The sequence below is a fragment of the Suillus bovinus genome (genome assembly GCF_016758785.1).
Source record: "Suillus bovinus strain UH-Sbo-P2 chromosome Unknown EDB93scaffold_60, whole genome shotgun sequence".
NCBI lineage: Eukaryota > Fungi > Basidiomycota > Agaricomycetes > Boletales > Suillaceae > Suillus > Suillus bovinus.
In genome coordinates, this window is record NW_024542116.1 from 82,866 (window position 1) to 104,746 (window position 21,881).

Here is a 21,881-nt window from a genome sequence, read left to right on the forward strand (position 1 = left end):
TTCACACGAATCCGGTCTGATGCGACATCGTGAGACATGGACTCATCATTATAATACCCGCTCGTCGAGGCCGCCCTAATTTCCCACGTTCATTCAGTCCCAGGAGTACAGCGGCGCTTGTTGTACTACATACGACATACTACTACTGGTCCTGACAACGATGTGCTCACACAGTCAAAACCAGAAGCATTACCCCCAACTCAACTATGGTTCTGGAGCGAAATGGATCAAGGGTTTGACCCAAAACCGACTGTCCACTTTCCTTGGGGGCCACTTCGAAGATGTCAATCTGTCCTCTGTACTCTACACGCATCGCATCGATGGCTCGCATCACGTAGATCTCCAAGTTTGGAGCGCACCAGGTCTTACAAAGCCCTCCTTTCAAGAGGCAATGAAGCACGAATTCAAACCAGCGAAGAAGAATGACTCCTTTGGGCCGTCTTGTAAGTCGCTTTCATATCCAACATTATCATTTCTGATGGCAGCTTCTCTTTATAGGGGTATGACAATACTGTGCAATCGTACCTCCTTCTCACATGCGTGTATATTTGTTCGCAGACAAACCACTGGTGGAAGGTTACTCTCAAGATTCCTTCCTATTGGCAACAGTATGAGCGTGTACAATGTAAAGCGAGAGTTTTGAGCCAGTCAATAAATGCTCAAGTACCCTTTCCACAGTTGAGTTTGATCCTGGCTGCGAAGCTATGATATTCTCCACGGACGGTGTCCCGCTCCAAGGTATATTTCACAACCTTTTTGGTAATCCAAAATGAATACTGCTATCTAGGAATTACTGGAGGCTATGGCGGAGATCGTAGAGTTGAACATATCATTCCGCCTCAAGCTGTTCGTGACGGCCATTATGCTGTAGTCATCGAGTCCAGTTGCAACGGTATGTTTGGCGTGCCATGGAATGGCGACACCATCGCGCCCCCAGATGTAAATTTGGTATCTTTCCAGCGCAACGGGGATGCTTATTTCCACGTAGATGAACAGGTATTTTCAGCTTGCATCCGCAGATTTAGTCGTCCCAAACCAAGACGCTTGTATGTTGTTGCACATTATAATGTATCCTTGACTGAAACTTGCCGCAGGGCATCTGATGTGGGACTTCACTACTCTTCGCGAGATTGTGGACACTGTCCCTGGCAACACTGACCTTCAAAACAAGGCGCTTGTTACAGCCAATAAAATCATGAATGCGTTTAAATCTGGAGATCCCGAGAACGTAAAACGTATGCGCGGAATTGCTGAAGATGTATTCGGAAAAGGTTGGCATGCAAAAGGCGACAAGGTATACAACGAAGGCCCCAAAAAGGCTCAGGTTGTCGGGATTTCATACTGCCATATCGTCAGCTATCATCTATGGTCGCAGATCATGTCTAATATGTGTTTCAACAGGATACAGCATGGTTATGGCCTTATTCGGTCACTCAGCAGAAGACAGCAAGGTCTTGGTCCACCCAAATTGATCTGATGGAACGTTATCCAGAGCATAGATTTGCCTGTTCTCAAGCCCAGCAATTCAAATGGCTTGAGGAGGTGCGCTTGACTGTCTTTTCTTAATTCACTTACTCATATATCCCTTCTTCATAGCAATATCCTGCGCTTTTCCAACGTATAAAGAAGAAAGTGGCATCTGGCCAATTCCACCTTATCGGTGGTTCGTGGGTTGAGAACGACGGAAATATGCCGTCAGGCGAAGCCCTTGTCCGGCAATTCCTATACGGTCAACGCTACTTCGAATCGCGTTTTGGAAAGCGGTGTGAGACTGCTTGGCTCCCGGACTCTTTCGGGCTCACTGCGGCCTATCCGCAGCTGATCAGGGATGCGGGCATGAAATACTTCTTCACACAGAAGTTGAGCTGGTATGTGAATACATGAGTCTGAATTACAGCCGGCTTACGGCTTGCGGCAGGAATAACATGTTAGTGTAGTTTTGGGGTTATTGTCTCAGTCTACTGATGGTAAAGAAAGAAATTCGTTCCCACATACCACCTTCAATTGGGTCGGCATCGATGGCTCGCAAGTCCTTTGTCATATGACACCCGTCGGTAATGTCATGCTCAGTTAGCAGTCCTACCAATGCTGACTCGTTCTCCTGTGCAGATACTTACACTGCACAAGCAACAGTCGGGGACGTCAACAAGGGGATCACAAATCACAAGGTATAGGCAAAACAATCAGCCACAGGTATTTTTTCTCACTTTGCGTCATTTAGAACCTTGAGTCAGATGCTACTGCCCTTCTGGTCTTTGGAAACGGAGATGGAGGAGGAGGAGCATTGGCCAAGATGCTAGAGAATGTACGAGAATTGGTTTCGATTCTTTGAATTCAGCCTAATAATACTTGACAGCTGCGTCGCATTCGCGCAACTACTAATGAACACAGAGAACTTCCATCTGTTAGTATGGGAAGTTCTGTCGAGGATTTCTTCGCGGACATCGAGGAAAATTCCAAGGAGGGGAGAACGCTACCAGTTTGGTCTGTCAGACCTCCCATTCTTATTGTCTTTTTCTGACATGTCATGGTGTGAAGGAAAGGGGAATTGTACCTCGAAGTGAGTCTATTCAGCATTTCAGGCAGACTCCAGTTCTGAAATTCAGAGACAGTTCCATAGGGGGACCTATACCTCGCATGGTAAGCGGTTGTCATTATCAGTCGCACCCACTATCAATACCGATGCTATGGTTGTTAGGTTCCATCAAGAAAGGTAACAGGAAGTGCGAGATACTTTTGAGGGACGTGGAGGTTGGTTTGGTCGAATCCACTGTTACCCTCATATCCTAAACGATCCCAGCGCGTAGCTACCCTAGCTTCGCTCCTCAAGCCCGAGGGACATTCGTATGCATACCCGAAGCGGGCTATTGATGAGTGCTGGGAGAAAGTGTTACTCAATCAGTGTAAGTGCTCTGTATCTATACTGTATTAACCAGCTTATATACTCATTTTTGGCAGTCCACGATGGTAAGCTTTTGGAGTTTTGGCATTTTTACGATATCTAAAACGTATATTCCAGTCTTACCTGGATCTGCAATGTGGGTCGCAGTTCTCCATGCCTAACTGGAGTTTGATTTGGTTCTGTAGTGGCATGGTCTATGACGACGCAGAGAAGTTATACGCCGAAGTTCGCGAAGTATGCACTAGTTTTCTCGAGGACGCATTCGGTGTTCTTCTCCCACGATCGTCACCCCTTCTGTCGAACTCGACGTCGGAAACACTAGTTGCGTTCAACACCACATCATTTGCGCGCCACGATGTCATCAAGGTTCCTTTGTCCAGAGATGGCATGAAAGCGCATGTCATTCAAACATCTGCAGACGGCAAGCACGGATATGCTCTAATGCACTCGGCGGGAAACAAGGCCACATCACAACCTGTGAGCATGTCTTCTGTTTGTATGCCTGCATCTGGTATGCCTATTGTTATAGGACCTAAGTATCGGTACTCAACGTCCGTTGTAGTGTTCACCAATGGAACAAATCACTTCGTCCTCAGAAATGCCAATGTTCAGCTCACCATCTCCGAGGGACGAATTACCAGTCTGATTGACGTGAGGCTTGGGTTAGTCACTTCCTTTTTTCCCGTCGTAACCCACTAACTCTACTCTTGAGTCGTGAGCTTATTCCCAAAGGAAGCTTTGGTGGATTGGTTATTTTCGAAGATCGTCCTAATTACTGGGATGCCTGGGGTTTGTATTTTCATTAAGTTGTTGATTGCGGACTAGATGTGACTTTAGTGTTGTAGATGTGGAAATCCACCACCTCGAAACTTCTACTCCGCTTTTGTTCTGCCAAGTCAGGGTGGTCGCTGAAGGGCCCCTTCGGGCCGCTGTTCAGACACAGATTAAGTACGGGAAAAGTACAATTGATGTTACGGTGCGTATCTAGTATTTTCATACCTCCATTCCTTTTATCATGTTACCTTGCGAGTGATGTGCTGACAGAATACGTCACTTTCTACAGATTTCCCTCGATGCTATCACTGGTAAGAAACTCCGCAAATGCAGAAACGGGTACTTACAGCGGAAGCGTAGCGACGATGAAAGGAGACTCCCGCTCTTTTTTCAATTTTGATGCTGTGGTCGACTGGCATGAGAAACACAAGTTCCTCAAGTGTGCGTGATAATCACCCCCTTTTCTGCCTTCTTCTTATGCATGACTCCAGTTGAACTACCCCTCGACATCAATAACACGTATGCGACTTATGAGTCACAGTTTGGTTTTGTCCAGCGGCCGACGCACAAGAACACAACGCTGGATGCTGCCAAGTTTGAGGTCTGTGGGCACAAGGTACGTATATGCTTTTTCATTAGTTGGTTCTTCTTCAAGGCTTATACACGAGCTACCAGTTCGCAGATCTTAGCGAATATGGATATGGCGTCGCGTTCCTCTCAGAATCCAAGTATGGCTTTGCATGCGAAGGTAACGTCCTTCGCATCTCCCTGCTTAGAGCGGCCACGGCCCCTGACCCAGAGCAGGACCAAGGTTTGATTCTAGCCTCAAACGTTTTGCGGTCAATCGATTCTCACATGCTCTTTCAGGCAAGCACGGGTTCTCATGGGCAGTCATGCCTCACGTAGGCTCCTTCCTGGAATCTGACGTTCCGATGGCCGCCTTTATTTATAATTCGCCCTTGCATGGTCAGTTGGGTTTCTTTGTTGTATCTGCATTGATAAGTCTAATGATATCCCCAGTGAGAACTGTTCCTGGACAGAACGCGGGCCACGTTCCACCTCTCCCATTCTGGTTTGAGGGTACATCAAACGTCTTTTTAGAGACCATCAAGAGAGGAGAAGACGACTTTGAACCTAATGCTTCCGGCACAACTGTCATCTTGCGCATGTATGAAGCGTTTGGTGGGCATGGTTCTATCAAGTTACACGTTGGAAAACACTTGCCTGTGAAGAGCGCGTATGTTACGAATATCCTGGAGGACACTAAAGGAGAACTTGGACTTGTGTTCACGACGGGGTCGCACAGCACCCTCAAGCTCGAATTCAGAGGTTTTGAAGTGAAAACCGTAAAATTGGTGCTGGAAACTAAGTTTGACATCTCGCCTATGACGTGAGCTCTGTTTTATTCCAACCGACTGGGGGTGGCTAACATGTATGATACAGATCTGCGAATTCGAAGAGAGATAGCTGGGTCACTGTTGACGAGGAATTGTAATTTTGATCTCGAAATTGGTTGAATTGACGTGGACTATCACTTGTATGTACCATATGTATCATGTACAGTATGTACAGTACCAGATCCAATCCGACTAGCTATTCATGGTAATAGTAGAACGCCACCTCCGTGTTTGTATTTCAAATTGGCCAACCAGCCTGGAAAATGTTTGCAATACCATCCACTATGCCACATAGGCAGCACTGATTTCAAATTTCAAATACGAACATGTCAACAATCTACAGGGTCGCGCGGGCGGCTGTTTATCTGGTCGTCCTGTGTACAGCTTCAAGTTGACGTCGATTTTAAATAAATCGATTGTCACCCACGCGCGGTTGACTATCAAGAAATTGAAGAAATGGCGACCCCAATCAGTACGATCCCAAAGGTGAGTACGGTTTGTCCAGCATTCATATTACATGATCTCAGTCAGCGGTAAAGATCAGAGATGCTCTTCGAGCGACGTTCCGTAGCGGAGTGACCCGTCCCATCAAGTGGCGTCAGCACCAACTATACCAGCTTGCACGCATGGCGCAGAATGAACGAGAGCTCATTTGTGATGCCCTAAAGAAGGATCTCGGAAAGCCAAAAACAGAGGTCCTCATGGCTGAAGTAGGCTGCGTCGTCGAAAGAGCTTTGAAGAGCGCAGAGCAGCTCCCAGAATGGGCCAAGACTGAATATCCAGAGGTGGCTGATTGGCAGAAGCCATGGAAGCCAGCGTGAGCGATCAAATCATCAAATTTAACGCATTTGTCGATGTGGCTGATGACTATACATGTACCAGGCTCTACAAGGCTCCAAGGGGCACTGCGTTGATAATCTCGTGAGATGGAAGATATCGTCTCAACTCCACTTATTGACACCGTTTGAACAGGCCATGGAACTACCCTATGATCCTCACTTTCCAACCTCTCATTGGAGCAATTGCAGCAGGCTGCACCGCCGTACTAAAGCCGTCTGAGCTTGTCCCCACCTTCTCACAGCTCTTGGATGAAATCGTGCCAAAGTACTTCGACCCAAATACGTACCGTGTTGTTAATGGTGCTGTGCCTGAAACTTCAAAGCTTCTGGAGCTTCAATGGGACCACATTTTTTACACGGGGAGCGGCAGGATTGCTAGGGTCATCGCCACTGCTGCGGCCAAGCACCTGACGCCATTAGTACTGGAATTAGGTGGAAAGAGTCCTGTGATTATCGACTCGGCATACGATATCGATCTTGCCGCAAAGAGGATCCTGTGGGGCAAGTGCAACAATGCAGGACAGGCGAGTTGATGTCGTTCAATCTGGGGTCACTCCCAATACAGCAAACTGAACGGGAATTCTGATAGATCTGCGTTGCACCTGACTATGTCCTCGTACAGCGGGACAAGCAAGACGAGCTGATCAAGGCATTCCAGAAGCATTATGATTCATTCTTCCCTGAGGGTGCGCTAGATTCGCCATTGTTTGGAAGTATCGTGTCGGATTTGCACCATAAACGCCTTACTTCACTTCTTTCCCGCACAAAGGGTCAAGTCGTTCTTCGGGGTCGCTCTGACGCTGCGAGGAAGAGACTCGAGCCTACCATTGTCAAGGATGTTGCGGAAGGCGATTCCTTGTTAGAAGAGTCAGTGTTTCCTTGTGTTACTGAAACGCGATTTTGATTGCATACTATTTATAGAGAAATCTTTGGTCCGATCTTGCCAATCGTGCCTGTGGATTCTCTCAAGCAAGCAATTGACTTTGTTAATGCACGGTAAGCTCTCGTCCCATAATCCAACTCGTCAGCTGCTGACTCATCTCACAAAGATCTCACCCATTAGTTCTGTATGCTTTCAGTGACAACGAGAACGTGAAGCAACAACGTATGTTTGACTTGGCTGATAACGGTCGGCTCATGCTAAAAATTGCAATCAAATTTTTCTATAACAGTCGTCGCGGAAACACAGAGCGGTGGTATTATGTTCAATGACACCTTCCAACATGTTGCTGGTACGTTATTGGCAGTATTGACGTCATGCTTGACTTGGCGCTCATCCACCTTTATCGGTCAGTGAAAGAACTACCATTTGCGGGAGTAGGGGAGTCCGGCTGTGAGATTTTACTCCACCTGAGAATGTAGAGAATGTAACTGATACTGAACTCCGTTGACAGATGGAAACCAGGTTATGAAACATACGTACGATACGTTCACGCAGCTTCGTAGTTCTATTGACATGCCGAAAGAGTGAGTTCTCCTTGTGGTTAGGTTTTTGTCTCTATGAAGGCTGATATGAATATGGGTAGGGCTGAGCCACACCTGGCGATTCGGTATCCGCCTCATTCGGAAGAGGCAGTGAAAGCGCTCACTGCTACGGTGTATACCCCCATTCCATCAAGCCGCCTGTGAGAAGATATCAACGGACACTTAATTATGCACTATCTATGACTTCAACATTTGTATGTAAGGTATTAGGATCCGAACCATGGATTACCGCCTTAGGTTGTACATCCTAACGGAATGTCGTTATCATAATTGTACCCGCACAGGACGTTGCCAACATCAGGCTTTGAAGAAGAAACGTTGGCATGTTGGCCTGCATCGATTCGGAAAGTTCCGTTAACATTGCGGTGCCATGTAATATCTTGTCCATCAAAGTTTCCCTGGCCTCACGATGCTAGCTGGGCGGATGCGTGGCGAGTTGGAGTGTGATTGCGAGAGAAACTCCGCGAACAGACCAAAATTTCAAATTTCCATCACCAGCTCAGTAAGCGTGAGTGATTTCTAAGATGGCCCGGTCATCTATACATCTCCAGTGAAGTAATTCAGTCTCGCATCAGAAGATTGATATAGGCTCCGGCCTGGGCACCATGGATCATGAATTAGTACGTCCAGCGTTACGTTGCGTTCTGACCGTGAGACTTGGTCAAAGTACCCACTACTAAATAATTGTTCCAAGTAAATGACAACCCTCCAGAGTCCAGATGCCGTTCGTGTGCAAGTTTCAAGCTGTCCTCTAGGATCAGAACGGCTATCAGTACTGTCGGCAAATTATACAGCAGTCACATGCCGGGTAAAAATACACCAGAAAGTGGGGTGGGTTTTCGCTCCGCCTCGGATGTGTTGGCCAACTAACGGCATGTTTTGTATAGCTTTGCTCTTTTGGGTCAAGTGCAACGCTATATAATCCCATAAGCCGATAGGAGTAAGGCTACCTTCCGCCCTCTTTCCGTACCGCGCGCCTACGACTGAGATGTCGACAGCCCCGCCCTCGAACGAAAAATCTGCGGTGGTAGAGAGTCCGAGTCATGCTCACCATCATAAATCACATATGGATGCAGAGACAAGAGCCATCGCGTGCGTACGAGATCGCCACTGTATCGAGTAACCAGTCTGACCTTTCCCTTGCCAGTAATGCTGATGCCAAATTGTCAAACCCCTTGCGCGGCATACCTCATGATCGTCTAATGGCGGACGTCGAAATTTTTGCGCAGGAGAGAGGACTGACCCATCTGCTGCCTGAGCTCAAGAAAGGGGCGCTTATTGCCCAGGATTCTACTTGTATGTCGCCATCAGAGACATTTCCCCCAGCTGACCTGAAATCCTTGATGTGCAGGCCATAATCGTATGGACATATTTTCAGATGAAGACAAACAAATTTTAACGGAAGAGGTCACGCACAAGTGGCGACAAACGCCCATGCTGTATTACGTTGGTATTATCCTGTTTTTGATTATTTGTCATAGCTCACCATCTAAAATAGATGGTTGTGATGTCATCACTTGCAGCAGCTGTTCAGGGAATGGATGAGGCTGTTATTAATGGCGCTCAAATCATTTATCCCAAGCAGTTCGGTATCGGCGATCCTAACAGTAGTGCGTAAAACCTTTGCCAATAATGATCATCCATAACTTTTGTTTGCAGAACGCGACTCGTGGTTGGTCGGTCTCGTCAATTCTGCACCCTACTTGTCTGTGCTTTCTTCTCGTTGCGCAATACCGCTCCTCATCGCACTAACAGATGTTGTGCCACCGTTTCTTGTTGGATGACGCATCCGCTTAACCACTATCTTGGGCGTAAAAAGACCATCTTCGTCACTTGCATGATCTCGTTCTTGACATGTGTCTGGTCTGGATTGACAAACACCTGGTGGCACCTTTTCATCGCACGGTTCTTCCTTGGTTTCGGTATTGGTCCCAAATCTGCCACCGTCCCAGTATATACCGCCGAGTGTTCGCCCGCACCGATCCGTGGTGCTCTCGTCATGATGTGGCAGATGTGGACCGCTTTTGGCATTGCTTTAGGAGACCTTATCGATTTGGTATTCTACTTTATTCCGGATACCCCTGGTGTGACCGGTCTGAACTGGCGCCTCATGTTAGCCTCTGCTGGTATCCCTGGTCTCATTGTCTGTATGCAAGTTCTATTTGCACCCGAATCGCCTCGTTGGTTGATCTCCAAGGGTCGCTACGAGGATGCTTTCAATGAACTTTGTCGCCTTCGTTTCTCGCGCGTACAAGCTGCTCGTGATTTGTATTATATTCACGTGTTGCTTGAGGCAGAGAACGAAATGAAGAAGGGTCGCAACCGTGTCGTTGAGATGTTCACGATCCCGCGCAACAGGCATGCTGCCCTTGCTAGTTGGGTCGTCATGTTCGGTCAGCAGTTTTGCGGCGTCAATGTCATCGGTATGAGATTCGTATTCATGATTTGAAATGATTACTCACTCGATGGCAGCTTACTACTCATCCGACATATTCGTGCAGTCTGGTTTCTCGCAGGTTTCGGCGCTGGCTTCCTCCCTTGGATTTGGTGCACTTAACTGGTTGTTCGCCCTCCCTGCTGTTTTCACCGTGAGTAGTCCAGCTATGGTTGGGGTCTCCGTAAATATTGAAAGTTGAAACACTAGATCGACACTTTCGGGCGGAGGAACTTACTTTTATTCACGTTTCCTTGCATGGCCATCTGCCTTTTAATCACGGGCTTCTCCTTCTGGAGTACTTCGGAAACGGGGCGTGTAGCTGGTGTTAGTGTCGGAATATGTACGTCATCCTTGTGGTACCTTAACTACTGCCATTGACACCATCTTTTTTAGATCTTTTCGCGATCTTCTACTCTCCAGGCGAAGGTCCAGTTCCGTTCACGTACTCAGCAGAAGCATTCCCTCTCTATATCCGTGATGTCGGCATGTCCTTTGCCACTGCGACCACTTGGTTCTGGAACTTCATTCTGTCAATCACTTGGCCTTCGCTCATCCTGGCCTTCAAACCACAAGGTGCCTTTGGCTGGTACGCAGCATGGTGCTGTATCCTCTGGGTGCTCATCTTGCTATTCGTGCGTGAGACGAAAGGCAAGACGCTGGAGGAGCTCGATCAAGTCTTCGCAGTTCCCCTCGGTGCGCACGCTGCATACGGCCTGCGACAGATTCCCTACGGCTTCAAGAAGTTCGTGTTGTTCCAGAACCCGGTTCCTGAAGAACTTTATCAGTTTGAGAGCGAGAGCGAGGTGTCGAGCACTGGGGGCGACGAGTCAGCGAGGAGGGAGATGAAGGAGGATCTGGAGAAGACAAGATGAGTTGGAGCTGTGATGCTTTGCTTGATTTCCATCTAAGATGGATGTGTTTGATGAATTTATTCACATGCTATTTAATTTGTTGCCGATATCACTTGTACAGGTATGATGTCTGTGAAATAATGCTAGCTGAAGCTGTTCATCTGTAAATTCGCGTAAAATCATTGGCATTGGCGAGAGTTTCTTGTTCATGCTCGAGAGGTTTTTGCCGCGGCTGTTCCTGCTACTCGGGAGGTCAGACAGCTGATGAGGTTTTCGAGGTCTTGTTATAATGTTCTTACGTTACGCTGCACGTACGTTGTTCTTGAATATATCAAGGTTTGATGACGGTGTTCACTTAAATGATCAATATTAGGATTGTGATGATTAGTAGGCCGATGAAGGTGGTACAGTAGATGCGTTGGCGAAGTCTAAAGAGTTTAGACTTGTTTGGTTTTCGCGCCGAGTGGGAACGACCGGTGAACTTAGAGAGTACCATATGGCGCCATTGGCCGCCGAACTTTATGGATGATTAGTCCTCAACAGAACACGCAGAGCGATGCGGACTATCAAGCTCGTCGTTATCGGCGCTTCGGGCGTAGGCAAGACTTCTTTGCGTGGTCAGGTCAGTATTCCGCCTTTCAACCTCAATAGCTGCTTGAACGTTACTTATCTACCCGGGCAGTACATATCAGGTCGCTTTTCCACCGGCTACCGCGCAACAATCGGTGCAGATTTCATCACCAAATCCCTTCCTGACCCAAATAAACCAACCGAGGCCATCTCTCTTCAAATATGGGTACGTCTGCTTCGAGCTCCCTTTGTCTTATATTCGCTTATGCACACGATAGGATACCGCAGGCCAAGAACGCTTCTCATCCCTCTCTTCCGCGTTCTTCCGCGGCGCAGATGCTGTCCTACTCATGTTTGACGTCAGTGCACCTGATACTATGTACGCGCTCACGAAATGGTGGAAGGAGTTCAAGCACCAAGCACCGGTCAGCGATGAAGAGGCTGATAACTTTTGTTGCGTGGTCGTTGGGAATAAAATGGATCTGTTGCAGCCTGGGATGGGCATCACTGCGGAAGAAGCGAAGAAATTCGTGCAGGAACTTGTGCCTATTCCTGAACCAGAGCCTATAGAGGGAGAAATCGTGGTAGAAGACATTGGTTCAGGGGAAGACGAAGATACTATTCTCGAGCACGAGCACGAACATGCATACGAAGATGATACAGATCCATCTCTCCTCGCCCCTTCCGCACGAATAGACATTCAAAACCACCGCAAACTCTCAAAATCTCGTTCCCCCTCACGTACACCCCACACCAGCACATTTTTATATGGAACATTCCGCTCCGGCTTAACCTCTTTTCATACCCCCTCTTCCTCCCTATCTGATGTATATACAAGCGCACGGTCATCTCCGCTTCCTGGGTCTCGATCTGAATCACCGGTACGAGTGAGGAGAATGACGAGTTTGTCTAGTACGACTACTACGACTTCTTCTTCGTCTGCGCTTACTATCACGCCGAGTCTATTCACGAAGGGCCAACGTTCGCATACACCACCTACCCCACCTCAATTAGACCCAGACCAACCTCTTTCCTTCACTCTCCCAGACCCACCAGACACAGGCCCAAAGCTCTTCTTCACATCCGCAAAGACAGGAACGGGTGTTAGTGACGCATTTGAGTATATCGTAGAGCGGGTGGTGAAGAAGTGGGAGTATGAAGAGGCTGCGGAGGCAAGAACGTCTCATGTGAGGAGTGAGAGTGATGGGGATACGATTAGGTTGGGGTTAGGGTTGGAGGATGGGAAGAAGAAGTGGAATGCCCCGGGTGTGTGTTGTGGGCAATAGTGGTGGATGCGCTGTGCGCAGGCGACCGGGTGTATAGTATTTATCGGTATTTCGCATTTCATTATTTCCATTCGTTCATTGTACATGCGTTGACCAATACCTATTGGCTGGAACTGGGACTACACATGATAAATAATTGCATAATTGTGGATTATCGCACGGTTTGGTCAATGTAGGGCTAGCCTATCAATACAGTGGAACCAACGAGTGCATTTCTAATGAGAATTTCGAGTGATGGAATAGACCAGGCGTCAATGGACGATTCGAGGCATCAGACAAAGGAGACACTAATTGACCTTCAGCATAATCACTCGGTTCCTCCGCTCGACGAGGAGGCATAGCATGAATCATGTATTCTGTACGTGCGTAGAAAATGATGCGAGCGCGGCATAGGCTAAAAATTCTCGAGTATGTAAAACAACATGCAAACACGGCATCGACGTATGCACGTTTCCGCTCACGCTCATGCCTCCGCGGATGGCCTGACACGCTTCTTCGCGACTGTGTTTTCTCTATATTGCAAAAAGTCCACGCCATATGATCAATATGTTGGGTGGGATAGGCATAGAATGGATGGAGCGCACCTGAATCCGTTCTTGAATCTCCTCGATACGTCCTTGAGCGTGCGCATGCGCCCGGTACCGGTGGTCTTTCTGCGCTTGGCTTTTTGGCCCCATTCATACGAGCGCAACTTTGCTGCGGGGTAGCCGCACTGGGCACAAGCTGGTTTATGACAATGACAGGTTGTTTAGCGTATATTGGGATGGAGGGCGTGGTGACAGGACGGGGCGAATCAATACAAGGTTAGATGCCACCTCGCAAAGAGGTATGCAGAAACGCACTCTTGTGTTGCCTGTGGAACGCACGACGACCACAGCGCCGGCAGAGCGTGTGGGACTTGGTGTGTCGCTTACTGCATGATTCAAGTCCAACCACATGAGAGAGATATTCCAGATCGAAGGGAAAACACTACGCACCCAAAGGACGAAGTACCTGATCAACAGAAGAGAACATTAAAAGCCATCTGTCAAATCCAATCCCCAACGATCGAATCGAAACCAAACGAACCTTTCGTCTAGAGAATAAAAAGGGCGTCAGCGAATACGAAACAGTGGGTATACCAGTCAAACACGCGAAATAACGTCCATCGACCACAAATGTCATCCGACACAGATCATCTCCATCCACCCATCCACCCTCCAATTCCATCCTATTTTTTCACCCAGGAAGTTTGCACGCATGTACCAAGACCTATCGGACGTCGAATTGGCAGCGAGACTCACCATCTTGACGTTTTCTTGAGGATTTTGGAGACGGTGGTGATACCGGTGGGCGTGCCGAGGCTGATTCGGTAAGGGAGGCTGGGAGCGTGGGAATAATAGTAGTTACCTACCAGGCATCTATTTCCCACTCGTCAAGAACCGTCGCTGAGCGCTGAGCTCAGCTCTGTCTCGGCATCCATCCAATAAAATAACTTTGTGGAATGAATAATAATTGCAAGCAAGAAGCGATCTTAGGTACTATCATGACTTTGCAATGAATTTAGATGCCACTAGTGTTTGCTGCACGTCGTGCGGTGGCCGTAAGTACATTTTCGACATTCACAAAAGTGAGATGTGCATGAATCAATCTAGGGCACACACATCGGGGACTCTAATATTTAGGATAGGTCAAAATGTCGTATTTTTTGCTTTTAACTTGAAGTTTAAGCCACCCAAAGACATTTAAGTGTGGTTTAAATGTTGTCCTAAATATTTCAAACCTCGATGTGACAGTGATGCAATAGGACAGTCATTTCGGAGGCTAAACATGGATGCGTATTTGTAATTGTTGGCTTTTGGCTAATAGCAGTACTCTTACTGTAATTTATCATAGTACATGTGCGATGAGCTCTTCTTCAAGCGCAGCCATTTCCAATGGAACAAGTAGGACAAAGATACTCTTTCTGGGCATGAGAAGGTGAATCCCTACGTTTTCTCCTTTTGCCAGTACTAACTTATCACAGGAGTGGAAAGACCTCCATACTCCAAGTCCTCTTCAATGATCTCCCAGTCAAACAAACTTTTTACCTCGAGCCCACCATGCGCGTTGCAAAGCATCTCATTGAGTATGTACGAGTACATGACTTCTGTTCGTACCTAACGTTGTTTCTCAGCACCGTCATCCCGTTGGAGATATGGGACTGTCCAGGAAACATCACCGTCGACACACTCGGCGCATCTCTCGCCGATTTCTCAACTATAGTCTTTGTCATAGACATTCGAGTACGTGTACTGAATTCATCCGCTGACTACCAACCTCATCCAGATGCACAGGATCTCTACCAACACCCTGTCTCAAAGCTCGTAGAGTTCATAGTTGCTGCATGCCAAATCAACCCAGACATAAATTTTGAAGTATTTGTGCACAAAGCGGAAAGGCTTCAAGAGGACGACAAGATAGGTATGCCAGTCCCGTATGCATTCTTTGCTCGTCAATGAAACAGCACGCAGAAAACTTCCGCCAGATACATGAGCGCGTCATGGACCGCCTCATAGACGAATCTCCCGAATTTGAGCAATTCCCTCTCAATTTTCATCTTACCTCCATATATGACCATTCTCTTCGAGAGGCGTTCTCTCGCGTGTTTCATAAGTTGATCGGTTCCCTTCCATATCTTGAAGATCTATTAAACGTCTTTTGCTCTGTATGTACCTTCATTGCCACTTATTTCCATGGGTACATCTCATCGCTTGCAGAACACAGCGTCCCCAAAAGCTTTCCTATTCGACACATCCAGTAAAATTCACGTCGCAACCGACGCCTCACCAGTAGACCAGGCTACGCACAATCTCTGCTGCGACTACCTATCCATGCTCAACTCTTTTGGACCTCTCTACAGGTACGTATGTACCATAAATTTCCCTCTCACTCTTAAACCATCCTACCAGGTCCAACGTCGACGATCCACGGATGAGTCGGTTTTCCCCAACACCAGCACCAGCACCAACGCCCCCACCCACAGCCACGACATCCACTCCCACCTCCACTCCTGCCAGAACACCGCCACTCACCTCATCGACATCTCCCGTTTCACCCTCAAAGCCCCACTTCTACCCCTCAGCAGCGACATCGCTCTCACCTTCACGTCCAGGAACTACGCTCACGTACCACCTTGTCACACCGCACCTCGCATTGCTGGCACTCCTTCCGACGACGGTGTATGATATGCGCAGGGGTTTGGTAGAGTGGAACGTCGTGTGGTTTAGGGAGGGCGTTAAGGAGATATGGGAATCTGGGCTGTGCGGGGCTTTGGAATCCTAGTTGGTGTTGGCTAGCGTTTCACCTTTCAAAGTGACATTTATTGCGGCCTGAGGTAGGGACGATGGGATGTACGAGGTTAATGCTGAGAAGGTCGATAGTCAGACATAGCCGCAGTCGAGCATATCATCGTCTGCGGAATCCAATCAAGTTGGAAGACGGCACTCGACTCGTATTCGAGCCATGCTCCAGCTATGGGTGGTCTCATTGTCTTTTCTTTTCTCTGCCGCGGTCCCCATCATCTTGCACCTCGATATTCGGTTGCAACACGCTCCGAGGATCTGTGCCCTCTGCGTCCGGTTCTTTCAAACCTTCAATAACTCGAACTTAGCGTGCTCATCCCAAATAAGGACACAAGCGCAGTCTGACAGAGCCAGACTCTTCACCCCTTGATCCTTTCCCAGCCAACACGACTCTCTTACAAAGCCCCATGATTAGTAGGTTCAGCTTCGTCAAGTTACTTTGTGTTCTGATCGTGACTCTTTGTCAAAGTGCCTATTGAATGATTATTTGTTCTACAATATTGACACGTCTGTTTTTACGCAGTCGTTTGGGATCCTTCAATACCGGAACAGCCATACATTGTTGGCAAATCATACAGCAGTCACATGCCGGATAAAAATATACTAGAAAGTGGAGTGGGCTTTTGCTGCGCTTCGGATATGTTGGACGGCAGTCGGTACGGCGCATGATGTTTTTGTATAGCTTTGCTCTTTTGGGTTAAGTACAAAGCTATATAACACCAAGGGTGTATAAGCCGGTAGGAGTGAGGCTACCTTCCACCCTCTTTTCATACCGCGCGCCTACGACTGAAATGTCGACATCCCCGCCTTTGAGCGAAAAATCTGCCGTGGTAAAGCGTCCGGACCATGCTCACCACGATACATCACATATGGATGCAGAGACAAGAGCCATTGCGTGCGTACTATGAGATCTCCCCTGACCAAGTGCCCAACCTGACCCTTCCTCCCTTGAATTTGGTGCACTTAACTGGTTGTTCGCCCTCCCTGCTATTTTCACCGTGAGCGGTCTCAGCCATGGTTGGTGTCTCCATAAATATTGAAAATTGAAACACTAGATCGACACTTTCGGGCGTAGAAACTTACTTCTATTCACGTTCCCCTGCATGGCCATCTGTCTTTTAATCACGGGCTTCTTCTTCTGGAATACTTCGGAAACGGGGCGTGTAGCTGGCGTTAGCGTCGGAATATGTACGTCATCTTATGGTACTTAATAACTGCGATTGAGATCTCCTCCAGACCTCTTTGCGATCTTCTACTCTCCAGGCGAAGGTCCAGTTCCGTTCACGTACTCCGCAGAGGCGTTTCCTCTCTATATCCGTGATATCGGCATGTCCTTTGCCACTGCGACCACTTGGTTCTGGAACTTCATTCTGTCAATTACTTGGCCTTCACTCATTTTGGCCTTCAAACCACAAGGTGCCTTCGGCTGGTACGCAGCATGGTGCTGTATTCTCTGAGTGCTCATCTTGTTATTCGTGCCCGAGACAAAAGGCAAGACCCTAGAGGAGCTCGACCAAGTCTTTGCAGTTCCCCTCGGTGCGCACGCTGCATACGGCCTGCGGCAGATACCCTACGGCTTCAAGAAGTTCGTGTTGTTCCAGAACCCGGTTCCTGAACAGCTTTATCAGTTTGAGAGCGAGAGCGAGGTGTCGAGCACTGGGGGCGATGAGACAGCGAGGGAGATAAAGGAGGATCTGGAGAAGACAAGATGAGTGGAGCTGTGATGCGACGCTTTGCTTGATCTCCATTTACGATGGATGTGTTTGATGAATTTATTCACATGGTATTTAATTTGTTGCCGACATCGCTTGTACAGGTATGGGATGACTTCTGGTGTAAGATAGGGATACTAGTAGCGGAAGCTGCAGACCCGTTCCATTGGTGAAAACTCACAGTATGATGCATGAATTTTTATGATGACCTAGACACCAGTTGTCTTGGATAAGAACTAAGGACATGATCTAGAGACAGAATAAGATAAGAAACAAGACAGCGTGCATACTAAGAAATACGAAATATGCATCATTGCCTAACCATGCTTGAGGATTGCTCAATACTTGTATCGTACAGCATTGCAGGCGCCTGTTCTCCGGCGCTAAAGCAATACTGCGGTCCGATGAAAATACGTATAATTATGCTCTAGACCAAAAGTTGAAGGGAGGAGCAGAATACATTGAGGAAATGCTTATTTACAACAAACGAATCGAGTTGTATCGAACTGCCTTAGTTTCGAACCGACTCCGATTTACCTCGAGGTCAACACCCCCTGCGCCTCGCTTAGCTGATTTTAAGCGCCGCTAAATATGCGTGCTGCTCGTTCATTTCATTTGCATTTTATTTCGGAAGCCTTTGCACGAACTGTCACGAAATAAAATGGTCAAGTAAAATGGTTATTGAGTAGTGCTATCATGCAGCTTACCTGTCTACGGTTCCAATGACATTATTGAGTACTTTCATCCTTACTATGTCATGCTGATCACATCATGATCGCCCTGTGTTTTAGCCAATCAGGGTCAGTACTGGCAATCGAGAGCCTCATCACCAAAACGTCCCATTCCAGCGATGGAACGCTAAGGTCACATCGGCCCTTAGAAGGCCTCTAAGGGACGGCAGGTGTATCAGGTCACAGTGAGTCTGCTCCTCCATTATCTATCAACTCTGCTTCATCCACTTCCATTGCTCTCACTCGCTTGGAATCCACCATGTATCAATATCGTCGCCTTCGCACCATCGATATACCCTACTAAAACTACTTCATTCATTTGCACATCTCACACTTTTGGCACTCTCCAGTCCCACAATAATTTCATGTATTTCTCGTGTTGTGTCGGGTCGAGCACCTCGAAAAGGCACTCGATTCGTGTTCGAGCCATGTTCCAGGTATGGGTTGGTCTCATTTTCTCTGCGATCCCCTCCATTCCGCACCCCGAGATCCGATCACAACACGCTCCAAGGACCTGGCCTCTGCATCCGGTTCTTTCAAACCTCCAATAACTCGAACTTAGCATGCTCATCCCAAACACGCACACAAGCGCAGTCTGACAGAGCCAGACCCTCCCTACGGCCACGAAAGCTTCGCTTTCGTGGTCACTAACTACTTCGCTTTATTAATATTGCCTTCCGCACTCATCGCTCATAACATCGCTCATGCGAAAACGAAAACGAAAACGAAAACTGCTCGTCTCTATCAAACTAATCCCCAGCAGCATTTCGTTCTTCCACTCTTCACCCCCTTGATCCTTTACCAACGAACATGATTCTATCACAAAGCCCCATGATCAGTAGGTTCAGCTTCGTCAAGTTACTTTGTGTCCTGATCGTGACTCTTTGTCAAAGCGCCCGTTGAGTGATTATTTGTTCTGCTTTATTGACACCCTCTATCGTCTGTTTTTACGCAGTCGTTTGGGATCCTTCAATACCGGAACAGCCATACATTGTTGGCAAATCATACAGCAGTCACATGCCGGATAAAAATATACTAGAATGTGGAGTGGGCTTTTGCTGCGCTTCGGATATGTTGGACGGCAGTCGGTACGGCGCATGATGTTTTTGTATAGCTTTGCTCTTTTGGGTTAAGTACTAAGCTATATAACACCAAGGGTGTATAAGCCGGTAGGAGTGAGGCTACCTTCCACCCTCTTTTCATACCGCGCGCCTACGACTGAAATGTCGACATCCCCGCCTTTGAGCGAAAAATCTGCCGTGGTAAAGCGTCCGGACCATGCTCACCACGATACATCACATATGGATGCAGAGACAAGAGCCATTGCGTGCGTACTATGAGTTCTTCCCTGAACAAGTGCCTAGCTTGACCTTTCCCCGCCAGTAACGCTGATGCTAAATTATCAAACCCCTTGCATGGCATACCTCACGATCGTCTAATGGCGGACGTCGAATCTTTTGCGCAAGAGAAAGGATTGACCCATCTGCTGCCTGAGCTCAAGAAGGGGGCGCTCGTTGCCCAGGATTCCACTTGTATGTTGCCATGAGAGACATTTTCCCTAGTAGCTGACTTGAAATCCTTGATGGGCAGGTCATAATCGTATGGACATCTTTTCAGATGAAGACAAACAAATTTTAACGGAAGAGGTCACGCACAAGTGGCGACAAACGCCCATGCTGTATTACGTTGGTATCATCTCGTTTTTTAAAATATTTGTCATAGCTCATCATTAAATAGATGGTCGTGATGTCATCACTTGCAGCGGCTGTTCAGGGAATGGATCAGGCTGTTATCAATGGCGCTCAGCTCATTTATCCCGCGCAGTTTGGTATCGGCGATTCCAACAGTAGTGCGTAAAAGTTTCTCCATCATTTAAATCATCTTCATCCATAAATTATGTGCAGAACGTGATTCATGGTTGGTCGGTCTCGTCAACTCTGCACCCTACTTGTCTGTGCTTTCTTCCCACTGCGCAATATCGTTCCTCATCACTCCACAGATGCTGTGCCACCATTTCTTGTTGGATGACGCATCCGCTTAACCACTATCTTGGGCGTAAAAAGACCATCTTCGCCACTTGTATGATCGCGTTCTTGACATGTGTCTGGTCTGGATTGACAAACACCTGGTGGCACCTTTTCATCGCACGGTTCTTCCTTGGTTTTGGTATTGGTCCCAAATCTGCCACCGTCCCGGTATATAGCGCTGAGTGTTCGCCCGCACCGATCCGTGGTGCTCTCGTCATGATGTGGCAGATGTGGACCGCTTTTGGCATTGCTCTAGGAGACCTTATCGATTTGACATTCTACTTTATTCCGGACACCCCTGGTGTGACCGGTCTGAACTGGCGCCTCATGCTAGCCTCTGCTGGTATTCCCGGTCTCATTGTCTGCATGCAAATTCTATTTGCACCCGAGTCGCCTCGTTGGTTGATCTCCAAGGGTCGCTACGAAGATGCTTTCAATGAACTTTGTCGCCTTCGTTTCTCGCGCGTTCAGGCTGCTCGTGATCTGTATTATATTCACGTGTTGCTCGAGGCGGAAAACGAGATGAAGAAGGGTCGCAACCGTGTCGTTGAGATGTTTACGATCCCGCGCAACAGGCATGCTGCCCTTGCTAGTTGGATCGTCATGTTCGGTCAGCAGTTTTGTGGCGTCAATGTCATCGGTATGAGATTCGTGTTCATGATTGGAAATGATTAATTACTCGATGGCAGCTTACTATTCGACCGACATCTTCGTACAGTCTGGTTTCTCGCAGGTTTCGGCGCTGGCTTCCTCCCTTGGATTTGGTGCACTTAACTGGTTGTTCGCCCTCCCTGCTGTTTTCACTGTGAGCGGTCTCGGTCATGGTTGGTGTCAAATATTTGAAAGTTGAAACACTAGATCGACACCTTCGGGCGTAGGAACTTACTTTTATTCACGTTCCCCTGCATGGCCATCTGTCTTTTAATCACAGGCTTCTCCTTCTGGAGCACTTCTGAAACAGGGCGTGTAGCTGGTGTTAGTGTCGGAATATGTACGTCATCTTATGGTACTTAATAACTGCGATTGATATCTCCTCCAGACCTCTTTGCAATCTTCTACTCTCCAGGCGAAGGTCCAGTGCCGTTCACGTACTCCGCAGAGGCATTCCCTCTCTATATACGTGATATCGGCATGTCCTTTGCCACTGCCACCCTCTGGTTCTGGAACTTCATTCTGTCAATTACTTGGCCTTCGCTCATCTTGGCCTTCAAAGCACAAGGTGCCTTCGGCTGGTACGCAGCGTGGTGCTGTATTCTCTGGGTGCTCATCTTGTTATTCGTGCGGGAGACGAAAGGCAAGACCCTGGAGGAGCTCGATCAAGTTTTCGCAGTCCCCCTCGGTGCGCACGCTGCATACGGACTGCGACAGATACCCTACGGCTTCAAGAAGTTCGTATTGTTTCAGAGCCCTGTCCCTGAACAGCTTTATCAGTTTGAGAGCGAGAATGAGGTGTCGAGCACCGAGGGTGAGGAGAAGGCGAGGAGGGAGATGGGGGAGGATCCGGAGAAAGCAGGATGAGTTACTGTGATGTGATGATGGCCGATGCT

General features: G+C 47.9%; 9 protein-coding genes across 9 annotated transcripts; 8 read left to right on the plus strand and 1 right to left on the minus strand.

The window, feature by feature from the left end:
* Nucleotides 1-93: 93 nt before the first annotated feature.
* On the plus strand, nt 94-5,283 carry EDB93DRAFT_1166338 (glycoside hydrolase family 38 protein). The gene is made up of 30 exons (XM_041450198.1): nt 94-444; nt 558-625; nt 679-738; nt 788-939; nt 989-1,046; nt 1,095-1,351; nt 1,402-1,542; nt 1,597-1,868; nt 1,919-1,927; nt 1,978-2,054; nt 2,110-2,168; nt 2,222-2,305; nt 2,357-2,484; nt 2,539-2,560; nt 2,613-2,640; nt 2,699-2,751; nt 2,801-2,903; nt 2,959-2,967; nt 3,020-3,038; nt 3,088-3,413; nt 3,465-3,564; nt 3,615-3,691; nt 3,748-3,878; nt 3,966-3,987; nt 4,037-4,117; nt 4,168-4,292; nt 4,352-4,487; nt 4,544-4,642; nt 4,697-5,066; nt 5,120-5,283. Exons 1-30 carry the CDS (start codon nt 161-163, stop codon nt 5,169-5,171), a joined length of 3,402 nt encoding a protein of 1,133 aa, XP_041304494.1. The 5' UTR covers nt 94-160; the 3' UTR covers nt 5,172-5,283.
* Nucleotides 5,284-7,378, plus strand: EDB93DRAFT_1166345 (aldehyde dehydrogenase). Its single transcript, XM_041450199.1, has 9 exons — nt 5,284-5,559; nt 5,613-5,890; nt 5,956-5,994; nt 6,046-6,436; nt 6,502-6,779; nt 6,834-6,908; nt 6,962-7,017; nt 7,085-7,144; nt 7,207-7,378. The coding sequence occupies exons 1-9, from the start codon at nt 5,530-5,532 to the stop codon at nt 7,272-7,274; spliced, it is 1,275 nt and encodes a 424-aa protein (XP_041304495.1). The 5' UTR covers nt 5,284-5,529; the 3' UTR covers nt 7,275-7,378.
* On the plus strand, nt 7,227-7,721 carry EDB93DRAFT_1166347 (uncharacterized protein). Its single transcript, XM_041450200.1, has 3 exons — nt 7,227-7,245; nt 7,307-7,379; nt 7,439-7,721. The coding sequence occupies exons 2-3, from the start codon at nt 7,321-7,323 to the stop codon at nt 7,539-7,541; spliced, it is 162 nt and encodes a 53-aa protein (XP_041304496.1). The 5' UTR covers nt 7,227-7,245; nt 7,307-7,320; the 3' UTR covers nt 7,542-7,721.
* A 664-nt stretch (nt 7,722-8,385) lies between these two features.
* Nucleotides 8,386-10,706, plus strand: EDB93DRAFT_1301599 (uncharacterized protein; the record flags this gene model as incomplete). The annotated part of the gene is made up of 9 exons (XM_041454692.1): nt 8,386-8,489; nt 8,545-8,693; nt 8,749-8,843; nt 8,896-9,007; nt 9,057-9,102; nt 9,153-9,820; nt 9,870-9,985; nt 10,042-10,174; nt 10,228-10,706. 9 exons carry the CDS (start codon nt 8,386-8,388, stop codon nt 10,704-10,706), a joined length of 1,902 nt encoding a protein of 633 aa, XP_041304497.1.
* Nucleotides 10,707-11,241: 535 nt separating this feature from the next.
* On the plus strand, nt 11,242-12,541 carry EDB93DRAFT_1253514 (ras-domain-containing protein; the record flags this gene model as incomplete). Its single annotated transcript, XM_041453466.1, has 3 exons — nt 11,242-11,307; nt 11,368-11,481; nt 11,534-12,541. The coding sequence occupies 3 exons, from the start codon at nt 11,242-11,244 to the stop codon at nt 12,539-12,541; spliced, it is 1,188 nt and encodes a 395-aa protein (XP_041304498.1).
* Nucleotides 12,542-13,004: 463 nt separating this feature from the next.
* On the minus strand, nt 13,005-14,265 carry EDB93DRAFT_1242181 (ribosomal protein L37e-domain-containing protein; the record flags this gene model as incomplete). The annotated part of the gene is made up of 4 exons (XM_041451984.1): nt 13,005-13,053; nt 13,126-13,264; nt 13,384-13,454; nt 14,240-14,265. The coding sequence occupies 4 exons, from the start codon at nt 14,263-14,265 to the stop codon at nt 13,005-13,007; spliced, it is 285 nt and encodes a 94-aa protein (XP_041304499.1).
* Nucleotides 14,266-14,350: 85 nt separating this feature from the next.
* EDB93DRAFT_1301604 (Gtr1/RagA G protein Gtr2) lies at nt 14,351-16,227 on the plus strand (the record flags this gene model as incomplete). Its single annotated transcript, XM_041454693.1, has 8 exons — nt 14,351-14,364; nt 14,417-14,500; nt 14,547-14,648; nt 14,697-14,805; nt 14,857-14,983; nt 15,034-15,227; nt 15,280-15,422; nt 15,472-16,227. The coding sequence occupies 8 exons, from the start codon at nt 14,351-14,353 to the stop codon at nt 15,842-15,844; spliced, it is 1,146 nt and encodes a 381-aa protein (XP_041304500.1). The 3' UTR covers nt 15,845-16,227.
* Nucleotides 16,228-16,655: 428 nt separating this feature from the next.
* EDB93DRAFT_1253516 (uncharacterized protein) lies at nt 16,656-17,576 on the plus strand (the record flags this gene model as incomplete). The annotated part of the gene is made up of 5 exons (XM_041453467.1): nt 16,656-16,759; nt 16,790-16,862; nt 16,920-17,052; nt 17,101-17,280; nt 17,356-17,576. The coding sequence occupies 5 exons, from the start codon at nt 16,656-16,658 to the stop codon at nt 17,574-17,576; spliced, it is 711 nt and encodes a 236-aa protein (XP_041304501.1).
* Nucleotides 17,577-19,530: 1,954 nt separating this feature from the next.
* EDB93DRAFT_1090921 (uncharacterized protein) lies at nt 19,531-21,852 on the plus strand (the record flags this gene model as incomplete). Its single annotated transcript, XM_041446309.1, has 9 exons — nt 19,531-19,634; nt 19,691-19,839; nt 19,898-19,992; nt 20,045-20,156; nt 20,212-20,257; nt 20,307-20,974; nt 21,024-21,139; nt 21,193-21,325; nt 21,374-21,852. The coding sequence occupies 9 exons, from the start codon at nt 19,531-19,533 to the stop codon at nt 21,850-21,852; spliced, it is 1,902 nt and encodes a 633-aa protein (XP_041304502.1).
* Between the last annotated feature and the right edge of the window lie 29 nt (nt 21,853-21,881).

What these genes read in the sequence shown, in the direction of transcription:
- EDB93DRAFT_1166338 (XM_041450198.1), top strand. Translation starts at nt 161, where the DNA reads ATGTGCTCACACAGTCAAAACCAGAAGCATTACCCCCAACTCAACTAT. An exon ending in ACACCATCGCGCCCCCAGAT is followed by an intron (nt 940 to 988) that starts GTAAATTTGGTA and finishes ATTTCCACGTAG; the next exon opens with ATGAACAGGTATTTTCAGCT. An exon ending in CGTCCCAAACCAAGACGCTT is followed by an intron (nt 1,047 to 1,094) that starts GTATGTTGTTGC and finishes AACTTGCCGCAG; the next exon opens with GGCATCTGATGTGGGACTTC.
- EDB93DRAFT_1166345 (XM_041450199.1), top strand. Translation starts at nt 5,530, where the DNA reads ATGGCGACCCCAATCAGTACGATCCCAAAG. An exon ending in CAATCAGTACGATCCCAAAG is followed by an intron (nt 5,560 to 5,612) that starts GTGAGTACGGTT and finishes TCAGCGGTAAAG; the next exon opens with ATCAGAGATGCTCTTCGAGC. An exon ending in GGCACTGCGTTGATAATCTC is followed by an intron (nt 5,995 to 6,045) that starts GTGAGATGGAAG and finishes CCGTTTGAACAG; the next exon opens with GCCATGGAACTACCCTATGA.
- EDB93DRAFT_1166347 (XM_041450200.1), top strand. Translation starts at nt 7,321, where the DNA reads ATGAAACATACGTACGATACGTTCACGCAGCTTCGTAGTTCTATTGAC. An exon ending in TCTATTGACATGCCGAAAGA is followed by an intron (nt 7,380 to 7,438) that starts GTGAGTTCTCCT and finishes GAATATGGGTAG; the next exon opens with GGCTGAGCCACACCTGGCGA.